We start from the raw sequence: 22692 nt of genomic DNA, 5'->3' as shown, positions 1-22692 counted from the left end.
TTTATATATAAGCGACTTTAATATGTAGTTTAAGACAAATACATGTTAATCAACAAATTATTATTATTATTATTCCATCTCAATTCATCAAAATATGGTGTGAAAGTTCCTTTATTTCAGGGGATTAATACAAAAGGTAAAACCCTTTTTTTTTTTTTAAACGGCAATTTCTGCATTGGTAGATATTTTTTTAGCGTGATTCTCAGACCGACATGAGGTCAAAATGTGAAAATGAAACTTAGATTAAATCTACTGTGGCTTTTGTTTTTTAATTATCGTCACAAAGTGAGCCCATGATGCTGGTTGCTCGTGGTAGTTTTATCTTTTTTAATCAAAACGTGAAGAAGAAGTCAAGGTGATTAAACAAAACACAGTTTTGGCTCTTTCTAGAAGTTAGCATTGTCAATAAAGATTTTCTTTGTAGCCTTAGCACTTAAACTAGACTCATTTTTCCTTCAAATATACAAAAAGATCACAAAGGGTGGCACGCATGTACAGTATTTACAGCCGAGATGCTCTTTGTCCTCGTTTTGATGAGATGGCGACGAGAGGTTGCTCGATCACCAGCTCCCCCTGGGCAGGCGGGGCGGCGGGCCTCCGAAGCCCGGCCGTCCCCTGAAAGACGGCATGGTGCCCTCCGGCCGCAGAAAAGGAGGCCGGTGGAGCATGGGGCCGCGAGGGGGGTAGGGCAAAGCCATCCGGAACCTTTCCGGGGGGAAGGCGGGTCCTGCGGGCATCATGGCGGGCGGCGAGAGGAATGGCGGCAGGTGAGGAGGACGCATTGGGGGGAGACCTGGCGGAGGCGTCTGCAGGTTGATGGCGGTGGGGGAGCCCAGCAGACGCTCCGAGAGTTTGTCTCCTTCGAGGTTGGGCGTCGACTCCGTTGGGGATTTGACGGCTGCCCGGAAAAGACATCAGATGATTATGAGTATCAACAAGTCGTGACAGGTGTCCAAAGTCTGGCTTGGGGGCTATTTGCGGCCCCCCGCTGCTGCGTGAGGGTCCTACCTGCTGCCATGGCGTCAGGCTTTAACTTTGGCGGGATCAGCATCGGGCCCCCCGTGCTAGGCAGGGACCCTGGGGACAGCATACCCAGGGGCAGGTATGGCGGCGGGCTTCCCATGGGCGCCCCCTGTTGGACGGCGGGAGCCTGCAAGACAGACAAGCGCAACATGAGGCCTTTAAAAGCAGCAAAAAGTTTCGCTGAAGACAATACAGCACGACTTGGTCAGGCACAGCCAGGAAACTTTTGTTTGGAAAACAAATGAATGGTACATGCCAGTTGTACATGAGGTAAAAAGAATAAATTAAAAACAGTTTTTTTTCATCAAATAATTCACTGTCATTTTTTAATTAGCTTAAGGAGGTAAATTTGTGAGAAAAAAAAGAATTCATGCGTAGATGACATTTTAAAAAGTTTGTGTATGTGTGCTCTAATTAGTAAAATACAATTTTTTTTTTCCAAGGTATAAGAAGATAATTGATAAAATGCTGATAATTGATGTATACTTAATTTATAATTAACCAGTAAAGGTGAAAGTCAAATTAAATATGTTACAGATACAAATTAAAACAACTGTTTAATGATTAAAAAATATAAATTCATTTAAATTGTCTGGTATTGGTATTGTCTCAGAGGAGTTCCGGGCTACTTTGGAGAGGTCCGTAAACATGCAGACCCAAACTCAGTCCACTGGAACCTTTTTTTTGTGTGTGTTGCTTCGAACTGAGCAGCCGTTTCTGTCACAAAGAGTTTTGGCAATTTTCAGTTCATCACACTTGCCTCTTAGCCATCAACGCTGCCTTTCATGAAGTTGATCTTAAAATTGTGCACCGTGAGGCTAAAAGGTATTTTTCTCGTGCAACCGGTACATGTTGCTTGCAAAAACAACAAGCTGCAAGAAGAAACTTTGGCTGGACCCGAAGCTTAGATGTTAACCTTCTAGTTACAAGGCGAGCAAGAGAGAGAGAGTTCATGTACCCACGCTTCATGATGACAATTTGTTAACAAAGAGGTTATCAAAGTTATTCCATTTTTTTCTTGTGCAGTGGCGTGCAAAGTGGGGGGCCAACGGTGCGGATGGCCCCCGGGGGGAGCAACCACAACACCCCTGCTGCCATGAAAATGTCTTCAGCTGGGCAATATGCCAGATGCATGTCAAAGTGCGAAATAAATCTCCTGGCGATGAAAACCTTTTATGGAGCTTTTGTCCACAGCCACCTCACCCGCTCTCCCTCGTTTTTTTTTTTTTTTTATTAGCAGCCATCCTAATCATGCGCTTTGCATGCCACCACTCAGGTGCAATTTGCCAAGTCCGCGTTCTGCCAGTTTGTCTGAAAAACTCACCTATTGGCTGTTTTGTGCTCAGAGCGCAGCCAGCACTCCCAGCGCGCAAGTTTGATTCATGTAAACAATTGGAAGTGAATTGAGGAGCTTCATGAAACAATGTCCTTTGCCACCATCTTGTGGTACCCATACACAATTACAAATCCCTGTGGGGTGGGGTGGGGGGGGGTCTCTTTTACTCGAGGGGGGTCTGTCCCTATCCATCACGCTTTCCCATAGGCCGGACCTGGAGGGGAAATTGTGTCGTCTTAGCGCATATGTTCTACGGTTTCGGGTTGGAATCCGGGCTCAGGCTTTCCTCATTCTGCCGGCGCGCTTGTGTGAGTTTGGGCAGAATGACCCAAAAACACGCTTGTTGAAGACTCCAAATTGTCCATAGGTGGGAATGTGATTGGCTGCAGCTCACCTGTGACCGGAGCCACACAAAATCAACGGATGCTTCCGGCCGGTGCTGCTTTGTGGCTGGGGCCATTTTTCATCGAGCAACCGGGACAGAACGAGTGAAGGGCCGGCCACTTCTATGGTTATCATCGCTTTACGCACCAGTCAAAAACAGAAGCTGCGGCTGTCTTTGGATTTGTCAATATTACGAGACCTCTGACATCAGGGAACAAAATATAATTACAAGGCTTTATCCTGTAAAGAAGTGGCTTATTCTGTGTGCCATGTGCAACACCTGCACAAGACACAAATGCTTTATTATTATTATTATTATTTTTTTTCAATGCTTTCGCCAAGATGCTATTGCTTTGTTTTGACACCCTTGGACTTTTATTCATATAATCTCTACTTTAATCATGATCATAGTTCCGGAGCAGCACAACTGATTGCACAAGAGAGTACTGCAAAACTTAAATTAAAAAAAATAATTAAAAAAAATATTTCAAAACCCTGGTTGGTGTTATTTGCAAAATACGGTGACATCACCACTTGAAAAGGTTTGATGAGCGGACAAGGTTGACTTCATCTGTGCAGGGCACCGTGATGTCATACACACGCTGGCGCAGTCAAAGTGAGTGCAAGAAGGCCACCTCCCACCTCAACATTTCCGCAACAGCAAACGTTGCTGGCGACTCGGCCGGGACAAATGTATAGATGGAAATTTCTTCAGCTCAACGTTATTTCAAAGTTGGAACAAGAGTGTTGAAAGCAGCACAAATGCAAAGAGTTGTCCTTTTGAACTAATCTATTTTTTTTAAAAAGGGAGGGCATAAATGGGACATTACTTTTCAAGTTTATACCATAGACGAATGTCACCTGTCCTAATATTAAAACCCGCTCATACCCGATGTGTTACTGTCCAGCGTTAGAACAACGAGCCCGAATAAAAATCCTTTCAAATTCTGTTAGTGTGTTAAAAAAAAAAGGTTCTGACCTACACTCTGCACATGTTCAATTTCAACTAGGATCACACAAGATTTGGATTTAGACATAAATTGAAAGCCACATTTCTGTCAAAACTTCTAATTCAGAAATCCAGTCATGTTTATGGGTCAAAACTAAAAAATTGCAATGTCATAATATCCTTTTGCTAATATTTACATATTTCATTAAACTTTTGTTTTTGTGACTACTAGCCAACATCTTTTATGTCCAATCTATTTTTTTATTTTTTTTTTTAAATGTTCCCCCTAAATTGACTGGAAGGGATGAGTCGGACAGAAGGCTTAAGAGGGGATTCGCGTGTTTCGAGTCGCATGCAAAAGACAATGAACCCAAACGGCTACTCTGGTGGAAGCAGAGCGCGCCAGCGTCAAGTCAATCAGCTTTGATGCCGTGTCGGCTCTTACCAGACTGGTCCGATCCCATCGGGGGCAGTTCCTTGTTAATCCCACGAGCCGAGCCGGGCCGGGCCGAGCCGAGCCGAGCGTCCCTTCTTTGCTGGGCACCCCCGCGATGCTTCAAGAGTATTTCCTTTGTACTTTTGTTTGCAGCTGCACAACAAACTCACCTCCAGTTTTTAGATCAAAATTAATTGCCACCCTTCTTTTTCTCTTGTCTGTCAGTAGTTATTTGCCAGATGCTTCCACACTCACCTATTTGATGTTCTTCCAAACTTTTTCCTCCCGAGCTGCATACAGAAAACTTCTGGATCAAGAAGGCCACTTTGACCAGTTACCACCTGCTAAAACTAAGCCATCAAGTAATTGGATTTCTTTTTTTGGTTTGGAGCTTTCTGTTCATGTTAATAAGGCACCGTAATGGAATTTCTCTGTTGCGAGAAATGTTAGCGCCTCAGTTTCTTTGCCTCGATCTGCGATTGGTGGGTCGGGACAACTTGCGGGGGGTTTTCAGCGCAGTACTGAGGCATAGAACATAATACTGCACAAGTGTCAGGAAATGTGACTCACTCGTTACTCCATAAACAAATACAGTGCGGCTCAGCCTTTAGCAATGTGATGTTATGGCTGGCTAGCAAAATGGTGGCAACAACTGATAATCATGTTTTGAAAGTTTAGTGGCTGTAGTTGTCAGTGGCATTGGACCCACACAAAGTGGATATCACCACCAGGACGTTTAGTTAGCATGAAGCATGGGCCACTGACACATACATGGCGGACTACAAAAGGCAAGCTGACCCTAGGTTGGAAACCCGCCGTCAAGCTTTTAAATGCTGATTTTCTGACGGAAAGGAAAAGGTTGGTAGTAAAGTATAACCTTGGAGCAAGTCCTTGATTCCTACGAGTAGCAAAGGCGCTCGTGATCCTCCTTTGTGAGAAGTTCCAGAAGAGCCAACAAATGCTATTTTTTCTCCCCAACAAACACAGCAGCCTCTTCTGCGCGTCTGTTGCTCAAGAGTGCACGTTGATGTGACACTTTGTGACAACCGCGATGTCCGACCTGATCACGACTACAACTTTTATTTTCTTCCATCCCGGCCGGCTCGGCAAGGCACCAAAAACTCAATTCCTTTGCATGTCGACAATTTGAGTGCGTAGGAATATTTGAAGATGGCAAAGTATTTTCTTGGTTTGCAATACAATTTGGTAGAAAAAAGCTTAAAGCATACAATCGAGCCACCCACCCACCCACCACCCCGTCTCCATTTTATTTCTTGGAGTAGCCGTCTGTCTTCCTAACTGACCTGGTTCTCAAGTTTCAGCTCCAGCCTTCCTTCCGGTGGGGTTTGCAAGTTCTCTCCGGGGTACTTCGGGTTCCCTTCACGTTGCAAAAAGCTGCATGCTCCGTTTGCATGGCTCTGAATGCGAGTGGCTGTCTATATGTGCCTGGCGGAATACCAGTCCAGGGTGTTTGCCTCGCACTCCTAAAATAAGACGGGGTACGCTCCCCATCCCCGACAAGCACAGTGGAGGCGAGTGCTATTCATTTTTTTTTTTTATACTTAGATGAATGAACATCTACAAAAACAGTTTGCAGATGCAACATTTGTCAAATTCCGCATATAGACGGACGGACGGATGGACGCAACGCCCCCTCTCACCTCTAGGACTTTCTTTTCTAAATCAAAAGCTTCAACCCCGATAACTTTTGCTCAGTGGTGGTGCAGTTTGCACTCTGATGAGGAATCCTCAAAGGCAAATATTTGGAGACTGAGTATTCAATTGTTCACAAACTGGCATCACGCGAGCTGTACACATTGCATAAAATGAAGAGAAGGGTCCAGCCAGACTGGCAGTAAATGAACATTTCAACAAGGTGGCAGTCCCGAGTCAAGACTGTGAAGCATTTGGAATAGTTACACTCATGTTCTTCAGGTGCGGTTAGACGTTACCGAATTTGACACGACTACTTGTCGGCTTACGGAGATATCGCCTCGTCTGTGACAAGTCTGAAAACGTTTCCCTTGCACCCAAGTAGGGCTTGCACGTGAGCATGCATCAGCACCGACCGAGCGGTTCCTCGTTTCCGGTCTTAAAATGGCATTTGTGCGAGCACCAGAAGACACACGGAATCAAGTTCGATGCTGTCGATTGGTGTGCAAAAGAATGAAGTTGATTCACATCCGCTCCACTACATTTTATTTTCCCCCCAACATGTCAAGAGCTTATGAAGGGGGCCTCCAAAAAGAGGCCATTAAGCAGCAAACAAACAAACAGGAAGAGAAAGGACAGCTTTTAGACTGCACATTAGCGTTACCTGAATCAGAGCTCGGACGGTCCCGCCTGCCGCCGCCGCCGCCGTGCTTTCCAACATGCCGTTCACGGCCGCCGTCTGCGGATTGTTAAGGTCCAGAAGGCTTTTCCACTCTGAAGACCGAGAGACCCCATGAGGTTGGTGTGGGGGCGGTTAGGCTACAAAGGGCAAATGAGCGGACTCACCTTCGCTGAGCGTGTCCGGGTCCAGCATCCCGCCTTCACGATAACTCTCCAGCTCCTCGGCTTTGGCTTTGGCCCAGGGGATGTAGGTGACTCCTCGCTCGACGTCCCAGAACTTTTTGTGTGGCGCCTTTATGCCTTTGTTTAAAGCCCACGCAATCTATGAAATAGCACAAAGGTATCACTGACGGAACGAACGTAAAGGCGGGGTTAATGGTTAATGGATGGTTAATGGCCGCACCTTCACAGGCTTCTGATTGACTCTGTATGAGCCGCGACTGAGCTTGTTCAAGGCCGTGTAGGCGTCGAGTCGATGCACCATCACGATGTAGGCACAACCTCTCGGGGGGATCATCTGTAAGCAAACAAAGGTTGCCAATAAGAATGCGTCCATCTCTTTTCGAAGTCGGTGACGATGGAGCACGCGCTTACGTTGACCGACTCGATCTGGCCAAATTCCTCCAGGAGGGAGACCACGTCCGACTGCTGGGTTTTTTTGTCCAGCTGACCGACCCACAGTGTTGTGGTGCACACTGAGAAACAAAACTAATTGAAGGCTGCTCGACACGCATACATCTGGGTTTCGAGTCATGGGACGTACCGCTGAGCGTCTGGCTCTTGATGGCGGGGAGCCCTTTCTGCCGCCGCTCCCTATCACACTCTCGCTCGTTTCTGTCCTGCGAGCGGGAGCGCAGCCGGCGGCTCTCTCTCGAGCGCGATCTGGAGCGTCTGTGCCTCGACCTTCTCGACCGCGACGACGAGCGCGAGCGTCTTCGTCTCGGAGATCTACGGGAACGAGCGAAGCGCGTTATGGCAGAATGAGTTACGGTCAATCCGACGCAATCCGCTCCAACTTGGACGCAGTAGGGTTGGTTAAAATCCACAAGAATCTTACTTGGAACCGGATCTTGTTCTTCTGCCGTAGGCTCCGTGTCTGCCTTCTCGATGTGTATAAAGGTCCTCCCTTGAGTCCGCCTGTTAGACAACATGCAAAATGACACAGCGAAATGGCGGCTCCATCCATTTGGCGCTATACCTGCGATTGGTAGTTCATCAGCGTAGACTGGTCACTCCTGGAATGGTATCCGATGGGTAGCATCTGGCGCTCGGCATCACCCGCCACTCCACCAAACTGAGAAGAATCATCGCATGAATTTCAAAAAAGTGAATTAGCAGCATCGAGTGGCATGTGCGCAGAAATTGCGCCATTTTTTCCACAGTTCTGGAACATTACCACATCAAGCTTTAGGACAATTTGACAAAGTTTCAAAGTCTTGGGTTGGGTTCCCCGTAAAAGAGTCGCTACCTCAAATCCGCCCGGAAATGGATGAGCGGCCTCCATGTTGCGCATCTGACCATGGACGTGGTCTCTTCCGGTGCTACAATTCAACACAGCATGATTGAGGTACACACTCGCTGCAACAAGTGTGATTGTTAACATTCACGACGGCATCAGCTGCCGCTATTTTACGGTAGGATCCAAAAGGTAACTCACAAACAGCTCGTCGTGTCGCTCGTTGCCACTTTCTCGGGCTCGTCGTCATAGTCAAAGCTGTCGAGCAGTTTCTGAGGAAGCGGATCCACATTTTCAGCTCCAAAAGGTGAAAGCGGGGTTCAGTACGTGTTGGGAGCGTGCAAATACCTCAGCCAGGGTGCCTCTTTGGGACTGGGCCACATTGACCTGGTGAGCATTTGGCCCGTTTGTATGATTGGCCGCGTAGCTCTTTTCCGCCTGCTGCAAGCTGTGAAGCATCCTCTGGAGCTGCCGATAAAAGGACAACGGTGAACAATGGTTGCAGAGCGGCCGCTCTGCACGCTTGAAGTTTAGGGCAAACACTCACCTCCTGACCGTGCGGGGACTGGAACAGCTGGGCCACCGCGGCTAAGGCATCAGAATTGGACACTTGTGGCGGAGCTACGTTGAGGGTCGCTGTCGTGGGAGGAGGCTGTGATTCCGTGGGAACTGGTCACACATGCGAAAGACGCCGCACTTAATGCACACTTTAGACAAGGGATGGGAACCTTAACTTCTGGAGGCGGCATTAGTCACCCAATATTTTATTGTATTATTTGTCTTGCAAATCATTCTAATCCCGCAAAAATAGGCCAACTAATATTGCAGTACAAGTCCCAGTGTAAGCACAACTGACACGTGTGCTGTCTAGTGGTCATTTGCGATATTGCAACAAAAAAACAACCGTTATCATCCTTCTATTTCCAATGAAAACATGAAATATCCTTTTCTTACTTTCAAGGGACGGCGAGGGTGACGGGACATTTTCAGCCATGTCCATCAGAGGCTGGATGATGTCCATGTCAAACACGCTATTCTTCTGCCACAGGTTCAACACGCGGACAATTTTGTCCTGACACAGACAGAAAAGTTAGTTAGTTTAGCTTTCAACATTGCGTTGTACCTCATGGCAGCAAAAGCACAAAGAGCGGCTACCTTATCGTCCTCTGAGCAGCTATAAAGATTCTGGAAGGTGTCTGTGAAGTTCTTGGAGAAACGAGGCCCGAACACGTCCTTGTCCACACCAAACTGGTGACGCGACTGCCGTACGATAGAGTCCACCACATACAAGCCGGGAACTTTGAGCTCGGGTTTACACTGATGAAAAGAAACCAAATTGAAGTGACAAAGCCCAAATTCATCCAACTCGTGCGACGGTGCAACGTACCCTCTTGATGAACTTCTCAACAATCTGGACGACATGCTTGTAGAGCTAGCGAAAAGAAAAACCTGGCATCAGTCACTACGAACAACGTCAAATCCGCAAACACACTTAAGGCTTGTTAAAATTGTACAATTTCGAGCAATGGCTGTTTACCTTAATGGCTTTGATGGCGGCCTTGGTAACAGACATCATTTTAGCCCGCGATATGGGAGGCTTCATGTCAAGCATGGAGAACAACTGAGAGGTTGCACACAAAACAAACATTACTTGACCGCAAATCACATCAAATTCAGCAAAAACCGGAGCAGCAAATGTCAAATTTTCAAATAGCAGTGCTAAGTAAAGAGTTACAGCTCTTTTCGAAACACAAGTGCGTTAGGATGAGCTAATATTGAATGTCAGGGAGCGGCCATTTTGCCACTTGTTGTCAACTGAAAATGTCATCACAGTGCCATCGCGCTCAGCTTGCAAACCATGCCACATGACCAAAGCTAGAAAACAGGTGAAAATAGAAAAGAAATGAACCAAAATTAAAAGCGCTAGCCTACTACTATTGATCGATTAAACCGGGCAGTTGATAAATGATTGGGCCACAATAAATCCATTTCCATGTAAAACAAACAAATAACTACTAAAACGGTGAGTTAAAACTGCACTTACAAACTTATTTGGCATTTTCATAACACACATACAAGGGACATATATCCAACAAAACAATTGCACCACATATTCGAATAAACAGTTTAGATGAATGCAAGTTGTCACACGTACAGCATGCAAGCATAAATTGGAGGACAATGCAAAATTTCACTTAACAGAGGTTGGCAGTGGACATTCATGTAACTTTAAGATGAATTCTAGATTAGTTGGGCAGTGGACATTTTTGTAACTTTAAGATGAATTCTAGATTAGTTGTATGTAATCCACTGTGATCTCAAAATTACACATGCAAATGTCAGTTGTACTGCAGAAGGCATCGCGATTAAAAAAAACAAAAACAGCCATCTTACTACGTTCGCGTCACTTAAAAAAAACACACACACACACAACAATGTGGCCTTTGCGAGGTACCCGAGCATCTCAATTAGCAGTTAGCTTAGCACAGAATCCGAAAGGCCTTGCTAGGCATACGAGCAACAACAGGCGCAAACAATTCAGATCAATCGACGATTGAAAGGAATACAAAGCACAACGAAGAAGCGTTTCATTTTCAATCTAGCACATGTGAGCTGAAAACACGACGAGCACTAACGCCGTTCGCTACTGTCGCCCTTTGGACCAGAACACGAGCAAACTTTACCTCCATGTTGAACGCGTTCACCGCTTCCATTCTTCTTGATTTGCCTTTCACAAACCCGATTAGAAGACGAGCTTTTTTTTATTCTTATTACTCGTCACCATGTATGTCGACGCCGAAATTAACAACCACGTAACTAAGCAAAAGAAAGATGACAATCGGCTTCTTGAAGGATTACATAGTTTAGCTTCGCTTTAGCCGCATACCGCCTCGATAAACGCGAGCAATGTGACGTCAAACACGTCAGCCTTCTTCCTTGACGTCCTTTGGTTGTTGGCAACGAGGCGTTGTTGGGCAACCATTGCCGTGCTGTGGTTGGAGTAGAAATTGCAGTGACTCAACAGGACGTCTTAATTTCATAACTTTCTAATATGCTTGTACGTATTCCTCAGCATTCTATTTCTACCATCGTATGTCTTTTATTCTAAAGATACCTTCATTGTCTAAAATATAGAAGTACAGTGTAGTCGGGAAAAAATGCCCTTTGTGCTCACAAAAAGATTTGTTTTACTGTCACATAAATCCACATGAATTAAAATTAAAGTGAAGGGAGCATGCGTGCAACTGAGGAAAGGGAGGCCAAGAAAGATAAGATAAAATTCATCTTGAAAAAAAATCTTGTGTTTGATCCACCCTGTATAGCAAAAAAACAGAAAAATGAAACAATTTAATCTTTTTATTAACACAACTGCAAAACTATACATGGCAGTCACTGGTTAGGACCCCGCCTATTTTGCAACGAGTCAAGGACGACTTTCTGTTGGAACAACACAGCTTGATTACATTCCTTCCAAAAGTTAGCTGGAGCAGCAGCATCCTAAACTGGGATCACCATGGACAACTCGACTAGTGCGCCATTCGACGGATGGGAATATTATTATGACTACGTGGATCCAGTAATTGTGGACCAAAGCAAGTTAAAATACAACAAGTGTGAGTCACTTTGCTTGAATATCTCGTTTTCTTTCTTCTCCTCTGACCTAATGCAGCACCGCTTTCAGACTCCATCGTTATTGCATTTTGGATCACTCTGGCTGCCTTTGTGGGGGTCCTCTTCCTCACCTTGAATCTCATGTCAGGCAGTGCCCACTTGCCATGGTGAGTGCAAGTTCAAATGGAACCAACAAACAAAAAACAACGACTGTCTCGTTTTGTTGCAGGAGATGTAGACGCAGAAGTCGGAGGAGAAACACATCATCCAGTTTAATATAAACCTACAAGAACAATAACTAGCAAAAAGAAGCAAATAAAATGGCCTCTTCCAAGCTGAAATTGTTTCGGTCCTGAAAAAGTCACATTTTGAACTATGCTGCCGCGTAGCGTTCACGTCGTCATGGCTACCAAGTCCTGACAAACGGCGCTGACGCCCGATTTGTGCGCTTTAGTCCGCTTACGCTTGCCTCCGGTCACCATGGCGACGTGAGAAAGGAAGATTTGTGGCGAGTCGGCTCCGCCCCACACGTCGTGGATGTACAGAGACAGCATAGCCAGGCCCGCTTCTAGAAAAGGGAAAAAAGAAATGCCCCAACAGTGAGGTGATTGGTCAAACGGATCAAAAGTTTCAAATACACCAAACATTTGGATCCTTACCGCATTTGGACTCGTCCCGAGTGTCTTCTGGGCTGCAAGCAGCAACGATCGCTCCATGCGTGTGTGGGAGTTGGCCTCGCCTCTCCAGCAAGCGCATCATAACGTGGGTGAACAAGCGGAAGGTTTCGCCGGTGGGCGTACGGCAGGCGCGATGGTAGAGGCGAAGCAGGTCTGCCTCGGGTCCGGGGTCGCGCAGAAGCGCGTCCGCCATCTCCTCGTGCGCCGTGAAGTTGGTTTCCAGCCAACGCAAGAAGCTCTCGGAGCGTTCGTCATCGTAGGGGTCCTCCGCCAGGCACCTGAGGGACCACTTGGCGAGCAGGTGGCCCGTTTCCACCGCCAGCAGAGCGGAAGCCTCCGTGGGATTTTCTTGGCCGAGGCCAAACGCGGGGCGCCAGTGCATAACGATGCTGCAGAGAGTGGCCCGGCACTCGGCTAGGAGACTCTGCCGTTGTTCTTCTGTCTCGGTGTCCTCTGACAGCTTCTCCTTTTGCATGAGGGTTAGGGAGCCTTTTGCCCAGTTCTTGTCCTTCACAGAACCTCCTGTATAGATGCCATGAGAGGTCATGTCATGCCAACTCGTCTAAAGACGGCATTTTGATCAATATTGTGTTTAAAAATGACATCTGAGTGCAAAAGGGCTCAGCTGTTTTCCGAGTTGGGTCATGTAATGTTTGCACGCTGAGCCGTGATTGGTCACGACCTGAGAATCCCAATCAATTGCACTCACCCAAAAGTTCCTTGACTTTGTGCTTTTCACACAAGTCCTGTATTTGGCCCAGGAGCGCGGCGCGGCCAGACAAGGCGCTCCAGCACTGCAGCAGAGCGAGCGCCTCGGTGGTGGACAGAGGCCGAGCTGGCAGCGTCGTCCACTCGGACCGCTGGCCGGCGCCGAGAGCGCTCGTCCGATGCCCGAGTATGGACGAGAAGGTCTGCAGGAAGGTGGCGAGCTGGGCGGCGTTCACGCCCAACCTGACGGAAAGCGAACGTCAGCGTCCCTGAACGGAGACGTGCTTCTCACGCCGGCGCCATCTTTACCTCAAGCGCCGGCTGACGCTTAAAGCCACGCATAGGAATTCGTTGATGAGTGTGAGCGGGAGACACTTGACCGTCTCTCGTTCCGCCGCGGACGTCTCGCCGCTGTCGACGGGGTTCTTCTTCATGCCCAGGTTGGCCAGCCACAATGCGTGGAGCAGATCGATGATGGAGCCGAGTAAATGTTGTCCGAGATTCCTGTGGGCCGTCATCAACAATTACGTAATTTGATTTGTTCCTAGGCAAATATAAAATTGCTTAGCGACTCCAAGATGGCGCTAACGACCCATTAGCGGCTCACCTTTTTTCAGCCGTGTGTATGAGCCAGGTGAGCAGGCCGCAGCTGTTGCTCAGGTCGTACGCTGCTCTGCTGACACGGGCCGCCTGACGCAACACCCTGAAGATCTGCGCCTGGTGGAGCAAGTCTCTCAGTGTGACGCAACAATGCGCGCCGAGTCCGGTCCGGGCTCAAACTACTACCTGAGCGTGTTCGTCGCACAAGGGGCTGCTGCTGAAGCCGAGGAGGCTGTGGAAGATGCCTTGCTGGTTGCATATGTCGTAGCAGTGTTGGTCATTTATCCCTTCCTCCAGCACGCTCAGGATCCACTCTCGCTCCGTCTTGTGCTTGGGGAGAAACAAACAAACAGTCGGTCAACCTCGCCGTGACCCACAAACCAAAATAAGCACATCGAGGTCGAGCGTTGTTTGTGCTTTGAGCGTACCTCCAGGTCAAAGCTGTAGAAGAGCTTGAAGAACTCGGGCACTCTCCACATGTCCAAACTCCGATGGGACAGCAGGAATCGATTGAGAACCACGTACATGTGGTCCTCTGAGGGAAAGAGGTAACACAGAGGGCAAAGGTCAGTGACAGCAACACGGAGCGCAATTGATGTTGTTTTTTTTGAAGGTCACCCACCGGGTCTAAGCATCTGCTGAGTCACTTTGCTGATGTACATGGTCAAGACAAAGGGCAGCCGCTGATTCTGCTTGCGAATGCCGTTCTTCACAAGGTCCAGCAGGTACAGCAGCTGTTGGCCAGTTCAATTGAGAAAACAGTGCTGTTTTTTTTCTGAGCTTATGAGACCATTTTCTTTTGTACCTGTCTCTTCTCTCTGAAGCGAGCGGCATCCAGGTGCTGGTAGAAGCAGCTCAGCACGTGGTACGCCGCCGCTCGCAATTTGGCGTCGTAGCTGCTCAGAGCCACCAAGGTCAGGCCTAGGGCGTGGCTGGAGACAAACTTGAAGCAGTCCACCACAGACTCTGCCACAGGAGACGCCGCGGTCAACAGGAAAGTCGGGCGACGAGAGAAGCCGGGGTGGAATCCGCCCGCTCACCTGGTCGGAGAATGGTGCTGAAGACGGGAAGGAGGAAGCAAGGGTCGTACAAGCCGTCGAGGTCCTTCACGCCTTGGATGTGGAATAGCTGCACTTGATCTGCCTGGAAATGTTCCAAATAAATAAAAACAGCAGATGATCTCTTTTTTTTTTTTTTAATTGTCCAAATGATTGCTTGATATTTTATTTGTTGTGAGGTGACCTTGAGTGTTGAGAAAGGCGCCCATAAATAAAATGACTTATTATTATTATATTTATCATTTTCTATCCTTATTCTTTTTTATTATTATTTTATTATTATTTTTCTTATGCTTATGTTTTCCTTCTTGCCAAAACAGATTTGTCATTCACATTAATGCTTACACCAAATACCACCTAAAACAAAATAAATTTAAAAAATGTGCACACCTGCAGGATAATCGTCCGCCGCTGCGGGAACTGCGCGATGGTTCGGAGCATCTTGTGGGCGTCGAGCAATGCCAAAAGGTCGTTTGGGTGGGTCTGCTTCCACAGAGACGATCCCAAGCTCTTCCTGGTTTTGTGGTGCTCCAAGGCCGCCGGACCCCAAATAATGGACCTGCCGGGCAATTTTCGAATTGTGAGCATGCACGAGCAATTAGTCAAAAAAGAAATAAAAAGGTACTCACTCAAACTGGAGAAGACTGACATTATTTTTTTCGTACTCCTGGAGGAGCAGCAGAATTGTCTGATCTGTGTAAAGAACAAACCATTTGACATCATTCCAACATCTTCCTCCTTGATATGATATTTTTTTCCGGCATGTCAATTCTAATTGAAACGTGAACATGACATTACCCGTATCGCTGAGCGTGGCTCCGTACGCTCCCAAAAGTACTAAGAAGTGATTCAGGTTGCACACTTGTGGACATTTCTTCACCAGACAGAGAAGGAGTGACGCCAAGGCCGCTGAAGAGCAACAAAGAAACAAAAAGTCAGAATTGGACTTTTGCTTGACTGTGGAGGTATTGCCCCCACCTTTAACCCGACACCTGGCGGGATTGTCGCCATCGTCATTGTTGTCGTCCAACATGGTGGGCAGGAAGAGAGAGTGGCTGCTGGTCATCATGTGGAGGGTAGCTAAGGGGATCAGACCATTTGGGGCGTCGCTCGGGCAGTACATGGCTTCCAAAAGGCTCCTCAGGACGTTGAGGAAATGCTCGTCTCTGTAGCGCCACCTGCAGACCGTCGCCAAGCAATTAGTATTTGGTTGTCAAGAAATGAAAGCTTGAATGATGGCTCACTTTAGTCCGTTCCTCACAAAAGTCTGCCAGTCAGCCGCGGCGATGTCGTCACTCGATGTCTGCGTAGAAACCAAACGGGTTCAAACTCAAAAGGATAAAATCGTTTCATTCAACGATCAAGTGAAAGAATGAGAAAACGTGCTCGTCAACTTACGATGAGTCTCTGGAGCCTTTCCAGAACGTCGCGCTCTTGGGCGGAGGAGGTTGCGGCCTGATCTTTGGAGTGGCCGTAAGAAGCAATCAGACACTTGAGGGCAGACGCGGTGAGGCGCTTCCTCCACGTGACATCTTCTTCTGGACAGGCGGACAGCTTCTCTGTGATGACGTCGACCAGCTGCCACCTGACGGGCAAAAACGCTCTCCGATCAGACATGTTCCGATTCGCGTGCTCAGTTAAAACGGACCTTTCAAAGCCGTCGACGGGCAAAAACGCTCTCCGATCAGACATGTTCTGATTCGCGTGCTCAATTAAAACGGACCTTTCAAAGCCGTCGACTTTCTGAAGGGCGTCCGGCAGGTTCTTCATCAGGTCCCCGATGTCTCCGATGTCTGCTGAAAGCTTGATCAGAGCCGCCAGCCCTTCAACCACCGCAGCGGCTTCTGTCGCGTCTCCGAGAGCTGACCGGATCCACTTGGACAGGAGATTTTCCTTCAGGACTTTTAAAACTGCTTGTTGGACTGCAACGATACAGCAAGAAACACGACATAAGCAAATTTATGATTTTTTTCAATAAATCCCGTTTTTTTTGCTGTTTTAATACAAACCGTTTTTGGGCGCCGCCGGATCCGCTCGCCCCGCCACCAGCAAGTACGTTCTGATGAGCGGCAGAAAGTTTTCCATCAGGTCTGCCATCTTCTCCACGTTACCTGGCTGGAGGCACCACGTCTCGAAGCAGAGACGCTGCGTGGAGGAGTTGCTCAGCAGCAGCTCGGCGATGGCCAGGGAGTCACCCAGAGGACGGCGGAGGCAGTGCCGCAGAACCTCCGTATGGACCAGCCGGGCGCTCCCGGGCTCGCTGGACAGCGTGCGGAGCAGGAAGGCCTCCGGTTCCGGGCCGGGGCAGGATAGCAGCAGCGTCCCCAGCCCGCCCAGGTGAGCCCGCGACAAGAAGATGCCGTCGTCCCGCTCTCGATTCTCGGTGAGAACCTGCAGCGTGGCCCGGCCGTAAGCACTCAGCTGCTCTTTTGCGGTGACGAGCTTCTCCTGCGGGAGGAGCAGCAACGCCGACACGGCGTCCCTCACTTTGGAGGGCTCCATGTAGCCGTGCAAGGACAGGAAGGCCTGGAACGCTCTGGATTGCGTCTCGGGAGTCCGGGAAGTGGTGTCCAGCAGCTCCCTGCGCACGGCGTTCTGGATGGCGTCGGCGTAGGGCGCCATGAGCTCCGTGTGACCCAGCTCGCGTAGGGTGGGTGCGCTCATCGTCAACAGGGCGGTGATGTCGTTGCTCAGCTGAGCGCACATGCGCTTGAGTCGGACAGGGTTCAACGAGTGCGGGGGCAGGCTGGCCTGTTCCGGAGACAGGTACCACTGCTCCACGTAGGGATGCTTGAAGATGGCGCTCAGGGTTGAGAGAAGCATCTTCAAAACACACGAGGAGACTTTTAGAGCATTTTCTTTCAAATTGCACCTTTTCTCAGATCTCGTGGCTCCTGACCAGCTTTTTGTCTGCCTCCGCAGTGTTGGCGCAGTCCGTGTCCAGGAAGAGGTCCGATCCATCTTGCGTGCTCTTCTCAGCGGGCTGAGGCTCCGAGGGTACCTCCCAGCTTTGTAGCTTCAACACCAGATCTTGGAGTATTTGCATCAAGCTCTTCAAAATGGCCAAGCCGCTGTTTTTGGAAAACTGTGCGAAAGCGAAGCAAAATTCTCAACGTCAAGTGAGCGCCACTTTGAAACGACTACTCTTACCGTGTTAAGGTTGTCCACTGCCGATTTGATGTAGAGTAGAATCTGCTTGACAGAAAGTGGATAGTCGGCGAGCGACATGGAACCTATGGCGACCTCCGCCTTTGTCCTGAAGTTGTCCTCCGCCACGGAACTCAGGCCGTCCAGGTACGCGGCTTTCATTAGAGCGTTGAAGCTCGCCATTGACGTTTTGCCGGGCTGATATGGGGACGATTTAAACTGCGAGAAGAAAAAAACATTTCCTGGTCACTTCATTTGGACAAGAAGACAGAAGACGCAACATCAAATTGGTTTTATCTTCAGTCCCATTCTTTGCTTTACATGACAAGATGATCTCAGGCAAACTGACCAGCTGGACCGGACACGGTGGCGGCAGCCACTTGGAGTAATAGCGGTAAAGCTCCACCACGGAGATGTGCGGCTCAGAGGAGGACGCCGACGCCAGCTCTTTGTCGTACTGCAGCAGACCCAAGCACAGCGGAAGCGGGTCGCGCTGGCTGTGCAGGACGTGACAGAGCACGGCCGACAGGTACTCAAACACGCCCCCTACAGGAGGGAACGCGTTATCAGTAGGTCTTTCTTTCACAAGGAATTGTCGACTAAAGGAAGAAGTCGACACCTTTGTCTGGAGTGAGTTTGTTGCGGGCCTCCAGCGCGGCGGGAACGGCCACACTGAAGGGGAACGTCTGAACCACGAGCTCCTCGCTCAGAGGTGGCCCAAATTCGTCCGTGTCGCCTTCGCTGCCCTCCATGATGACGTCCAGCATGTCCAGGACATCTGGCGGGAGCGGCGACATGAACAAAATTGCGACAACACAAAGTGACAAATCTCCTCAAAAGGTGAAGAGGCTCACCGTCGATGTGCGACACGCACACGCTGGCGCCGTCTCCCTCCCGGCTGCTGGAGTTGGCCTGCTGCTCGGCCGCCTCCTGCACAAGGCTGGCCACCTGATCCGTGTACAAGTGCGATTGGCACACCAACTTGACAAACACCTACAAAGAAGAAAGAAATCATCGTTTAGTTCCTCGAAAGTTTAGCGGGTGTCCTCGCTCGCTCGCTCGCTCACTCTCTCCAAGAACTGGATGACCGGCTCTTGTTGGCCGGGCTCTACTTTGTCCAGCTGGTCCAACCAGAGTTCAAGTTCAGCCCAAGTGTACTCAAACACGCCGCTGTCCTTCAACACCTAAACATCACACAAGAGCGGCGTGTTAGCCGCAGCTTTTGGTACACATCTCAATCAGGTACTTTACTTTCAAAACCAGCATCCGAGTGGAGGTCTTCAGTTGGCCGGAGCGGCTGCCGACAAACATCTTGAGGAGCAGATAGAGCACAGACTTCTCGTCGGTATCTGCAGCTTCCTGCGGAAAGCCAAATATTTTGGAGAAATGCATACTAATGTTTTTCCCAATCTTCCTACCTGTAGACGGAACCACGAGAACTTGCTTGCGGGAAGGTCCAAGGCCAGCTGTAGTATCTGATGCTGCAAGATGGGGGCCACCCCCTCGTTCTCGCCTCCCTCCGACACGATGCCTTGAAAACAACGGAAAGCGTCGCTGCGGCTCCCGCGATCGTTTTAAAAGCACTTTCTTACCTTTGAGGAGCTTGCTGAAGTCAAACTTGCACTGAGTAACCAAGTGCGGCACAACTTTTTGGTAGAGACACACCACCTTCAGGATGAGCGCTTTGAGCAGGACGAGCTCGGGTGTGTCGCCATCTGCAATCAAGTCAACTCGATTGCTCTCTGCCCAGTAAAAGTCGTTCTTTGCAAGTGTACCTAATAAAGTGTCTGTGTCCTCTTTGGCATGGGCTTCCTTGCTTTTCGTACTTCCGTCATCTTTGTCCTTCTTGCCGAGCGACTGCCAGTTTGAAACCACGCTCGTCATATCTGGCAAAATCTGGCAAAAGAAGATGACTTTAAAAAGAAGAAGAAGCCGAAGCTCGATTTCAGGCTTTGGAAGCGTGCGCGGAGTCGCGTTCACCTTGCAAAGCATCTCTCGGTACTGCTGCGCCAGCTCGGCCACGGTGTGCGCCGCGTACACGTCCGAGTGGTGCTCCGTGAGGAACTCCAAGTTCTTGTTGGCTTTATTCAAGATGAAGATCATCATGTTGAAGGTGGTGATCTGCATCGCTGTGTTGGGAAACTATCGGCAAAGGAGACGAGCGGTTTAGTGATTCTCGGTTAGCGTCCTCTCGTGGTGTGTCTGTGCTATGCGGCAAAATTGGGACGCTTACATGGAGGCCCTGCGTGAAGAAGGCCTTGTTGCAGACGGGAGGCAGCGAGACCACCGTGATCATGGCGAGCAAGCGAGGCAGAGGAATCAGCTCGCCGCTTGCAAACACAACGTCGATATCCGGCTGGGCCTCGTAAATCTGCCGCAAAAGGCGCAACCGTTACAAGCGCTGTACGGTAGAGGCCGTGGGATTTTATTTTCACCTTCTTGAGCAGCCCGACATTGCCCTGCCAGGCACTTTTGAGGCGGGGCGAGTACGAGTACTGCGTCTCTTTGAAGTAGCGCGCCAGGAGGTCCGGACTGGCTTTGAGTGTGCGGACCACCAGCTGGGCCACCAGCTCATCCTCCGTGGCTTGCTTCAGGCCCACCAGGAACTGAAGCAGCACGATGTTGCCGACTCTGCGGGGAAAGACGAGGCGGTTGCAGACGGCGTCTTCTGTCTCCGTGCGGATTGGCCTAACGGACGACTTACCTGCCCGCCGTGCCAAGGCTGGCATCGTGGAAGCTGATGCCGTACTTTCGGGAGCAGCACAAGTCCAGAAGGAAACTGTGAGCCATCTCCCGCACTAGCGATATCCCGGCATTCCGAGAGTCCTCCTCCATCTTTTAGCGCAAAAAAATCGTGTATATAAATAGCAATAAAGTAAAAAGTGGGGGGACAGAGCAAGCGATTGGGACAAGATAAAAACTCACATCCTCCTCATTGGCGGTGGCGTCCACAATCCCGTTCCATTTATACAGCGAGGCGATGTTGGCCAACAGTGCGGCTGTGAAAAAGCGCACCTTTTGCGTTTTGCTGATGGCCTTGTTTAACACCACCTGCGATGAGACAAAACATCATCATAAACGTCATATTCATATCCGTGTGTAAAAAAAAAAAGCATTGACTCACTCTGGTCTTCAGCGTGGACAAGATGAGATTGACGATGGACATCCTGTCCTCCTTCAGCCCCGTGCTCAGAATCTCAGGCAGAAGCTCTGCCGCAACACATGAACACGTTGGCAGCACGGCGAAGAAAGTTGCTCGGTGATGGGATCGTGATTACCTTTGACCTCTAGAATCAGTCCAACTGTTGCGTTGTCCCCTGACACCAAAAAGGAGAGGGCAAATTGGATGAAGGCCATGCGGACGTCGGGTCTTCCCTGGGAAAAGAAGAGCAGAAGATGTTGGATTGAGTGGAGTGTCTTTTCGTTGCCCGTTATCAAATGGCTTTTGAGTCTTCTCACAGTTTTATCTTTCCTTTTGGCCAGCCCAGCGAGGGACTTGTGCATGTAAATGTGACTCAAGATTTCTCTGGCAGCTTCAGGCCCTTGAGATACGGAAGCAGACAGGAGGCTCAGGCACTGACGAACCAATCTGTCAGGGGGGAAAAAATAATATCACGGAATGAAAGCCGTTTCTGCATTCATGCAGTTGCGCTAAAGCGACAGACCTGTTATTTGTTGAATAAAAGCCGCTTTGAATCAGCTTCATGTGAGCAGAAATGATCTTTTTCACAATGGCGTTGCCCACCATGTTGAAGTGGGACAGGTCACTGGCGGTTCTCAAAAGAATCATCTCCAGACTCTCAAAGATCAGCACCATCTGAACAGCAAAAGCTCCAATGATGACATGTTCATTTTAGGACAAAATAGGATATGAAAATCGAGTCACCTCTTTCTCGGTTTGTTTCTCTCCTTCCAGCAGTTTGAATATTTCTGCACAATCCATGGAGATTTTAATGTAACCTTCAACCACATCATACAACTCGGATGATGGAAGCTTCTTGGCGGTTGCTATGAACGTTTCAAGTCCTGGAGGTGGCCACAGATCAAATTTAATTTCGTGGCACACATGTGAGTAATAACAATACATTGATATTCATTTGTGGATTGATTTAAAGACTTACCTTTCAAGGCTGTGGTGGGATCTCTCAGCATGCTTTTAAAATGAGTCCCGTTGAACTCAATCGTTTTTTCTTTCTTGGCCGCCGTGTCAGGCTCCAACGCGTGCTCACTTTTACGCTTTTGGCCCATTTTAAAATGTCGACACAACCTAACTAATGTTCAATAAACTCTGATTCAAGTATCATCGTAGTAGAACTCCCATCCACGTTGCGGTGTAAACAGAGACAACTCGTCCGACAGAACTGTCACTCGGTAGGAAACACTCAGTGATTTCACAAACGTTCCGCATAGTGGCCTATCCGCCTAGAATATTTTAGACGCCGAGAGATTATTATTATTATAATAATAATAATAATTATTATTATTATTATTACTGCTATTATTATTATTATTGTTATTATTATTCATGCTTGCTCCAGCTGCTTGCGATTCATGCCTGCGACCGCTAAGAGTCACTTTTTCTCACTGACCCAAGTTTGAGATTGCAACGTCAACGGTAAGTTTTGACGGTGAGGCTTTGCGTCTGGAATTTGCTATTGGTTGTTCCTCCCGATTCGAGCGAGTTACAGCCCGCAGCTGTGCATGCTATAAAAACACATCTGCCCGTGGCGCGCAAACCAACGCAAACTATTTATAAGGCCCGTTTCGGGGTGAAAGCCAGACGAGAGAAAATGTATTCATGCTGCACATTAAAGCAAATACATTTCACTTCTAGACCCCTTAGCAAAGAACTGCTGAAAATAAGGAAAAGGTTACGAATGATAACAAATAGGGAGTTGCCTCGAAGGCACATCACATTGAAATGTGCAAATATTTGCAGAAGATTACAACGGCATTAATCACAAGCTTGTTT

The 22692-nt window shown here is 48.6% G+C and overlaps 2 protein-coding genes and 1 long non-coding RNA gene across 6 annotated transcripts; 1 reads left to right on the top strand and 2 right to left on the bottom strand.

The window, feature by feature from the left end:
• Positions 1-93: 93 nt before the first annotated feature.
• Positions 94-10852, bottom strand: LOC148395799 (SR-related and CTD-associated factor 4-like). The gene is made up of 18 exons (XM_088380386.1): positions 10603-10852; positions 9456-9539; positions 9306-9350; positions 9074-9235; positions 8873-8990; positions 8466-8587; positions 8267-8386; positions 8120-8190; positions 7931-8003; positions 7661-7756; positions 7520-7599; positions 7226-7410; positions 7057-7157; positions 6866-6979; positions 6628-6784; positions 6446-6555; positions 1009-1150; positions 94-898 (listed from the first exon to the last, which is right to left on the bottom strand). The coding sequence occupies exons 1-18, from the start codon at positions 10630-10632 to the stop codon at positions 561-563; spliced, it is 2148 nt and encodes a 715-aa protein (XP_088236512.1). The 5' UTR covers positions 10633-10852; the 3' UTR covers positions 94-560.
• Positions 10365-14808, top strand: LOC148395798 (uncharacterized). 3 transcript variants are annotated; one of them, XR_015859366.1, is made up of 4 exons: positions 10365-10976; positions 11309-14063; positions 14129-14240; positions 14340-14808. It is a non-coding gene; the product is annotated as an uncharacterized LOC148395798 (long non-coding RNA). The 3 variants fall into 3 exon arrangements; XR_015859365.1 differs by lacking the exon at positions 10365-10976 and having other exon boundaries at positions 10983-11495; positions 11589-14063; XR_015859364.1 differs by lacking the exon at positions 10365-10976 and having other exon boundaries at positions 10983-14063.
• Positions 11258-22099, bottom strand: urb1 (URB1 ribosome biogenesis homolog). Of its 2 annotated transcripts, XM_088380374.1 has the most exons (39): positions 21842-22099; positions 21607-21746; positions 21386-21537; positions 21180-21309; positions 20999-21095; positions 20845-20930; positions 20646-20771; positions 20425-20555; positions 20156-20351; positions 19954-20091; positions 19701-19862; positions 19496-19616; positions 19313-19435; positions 19139-19251; positions 18972-19079; positions 18788-18904; positions 18575-18713; positions 18340-18498; positions 18070-18266; positions 17724-17939; positions 17473-17658; positions 16583-17396; positions 16297-16495; positions 15972-16158; positions 15818-15876; positions 15552-15751; positions 15372-15482; positions 15203-15266; positions 14964-15132; positions 14556-14658; positions 14321-14481; positions 14138-14249; positions 13944-14050; positions 13702-13845; positions 13523-13632; positions 13225-13419; positions 12917-13158; positions 12190-12729; positions 11258-12098 (listed from the first exon to the last, which is right to left on the bottom strand). In XM_088380374.1, the coding sequence occupies exons 1-39, from the start codon at positions 21966-21968 to the stop codon at positions 11923-11925; spliced, it is 6657 nt and encodes a 2218-aa protein (XP_088236500.1). In that variant the 5' UTR covers positions 21969-22099; the 3' UTR covers positions 11258-11922. The 2 variants fall into 2 exon arrangements, with proteins under 2 accessions (XP_088236500.1, XP_088236499.1); XM_088380373.1 differs by having other exon boundaries at positions 19313-19616.
• Between the last annotated feature and the right edge of the window lie 593 nt (positions 22100-22692).

Source organism: Syngnathus floridae, chromosome 7 (assembly GCF_059516105.1).
Source record: "Syngnathus floridae isolate MCC-2025c chromosome 7, RoL_Sflo_1.0, whole genome shotgun sequence".
In the NCBI taxonomy this organism is placed as follows: domain Eukaryota; kingdom Metazoa; phylum Chordata; class Actinopteri; order Syngnathiformes; family Syngnathidae; genus Syngnathus; species Syngnathus floridae.
Note: the sequence above shows the minus strand (reverse complement) of the source record. Positions and strands in the feature narration are given on the sequence as shown.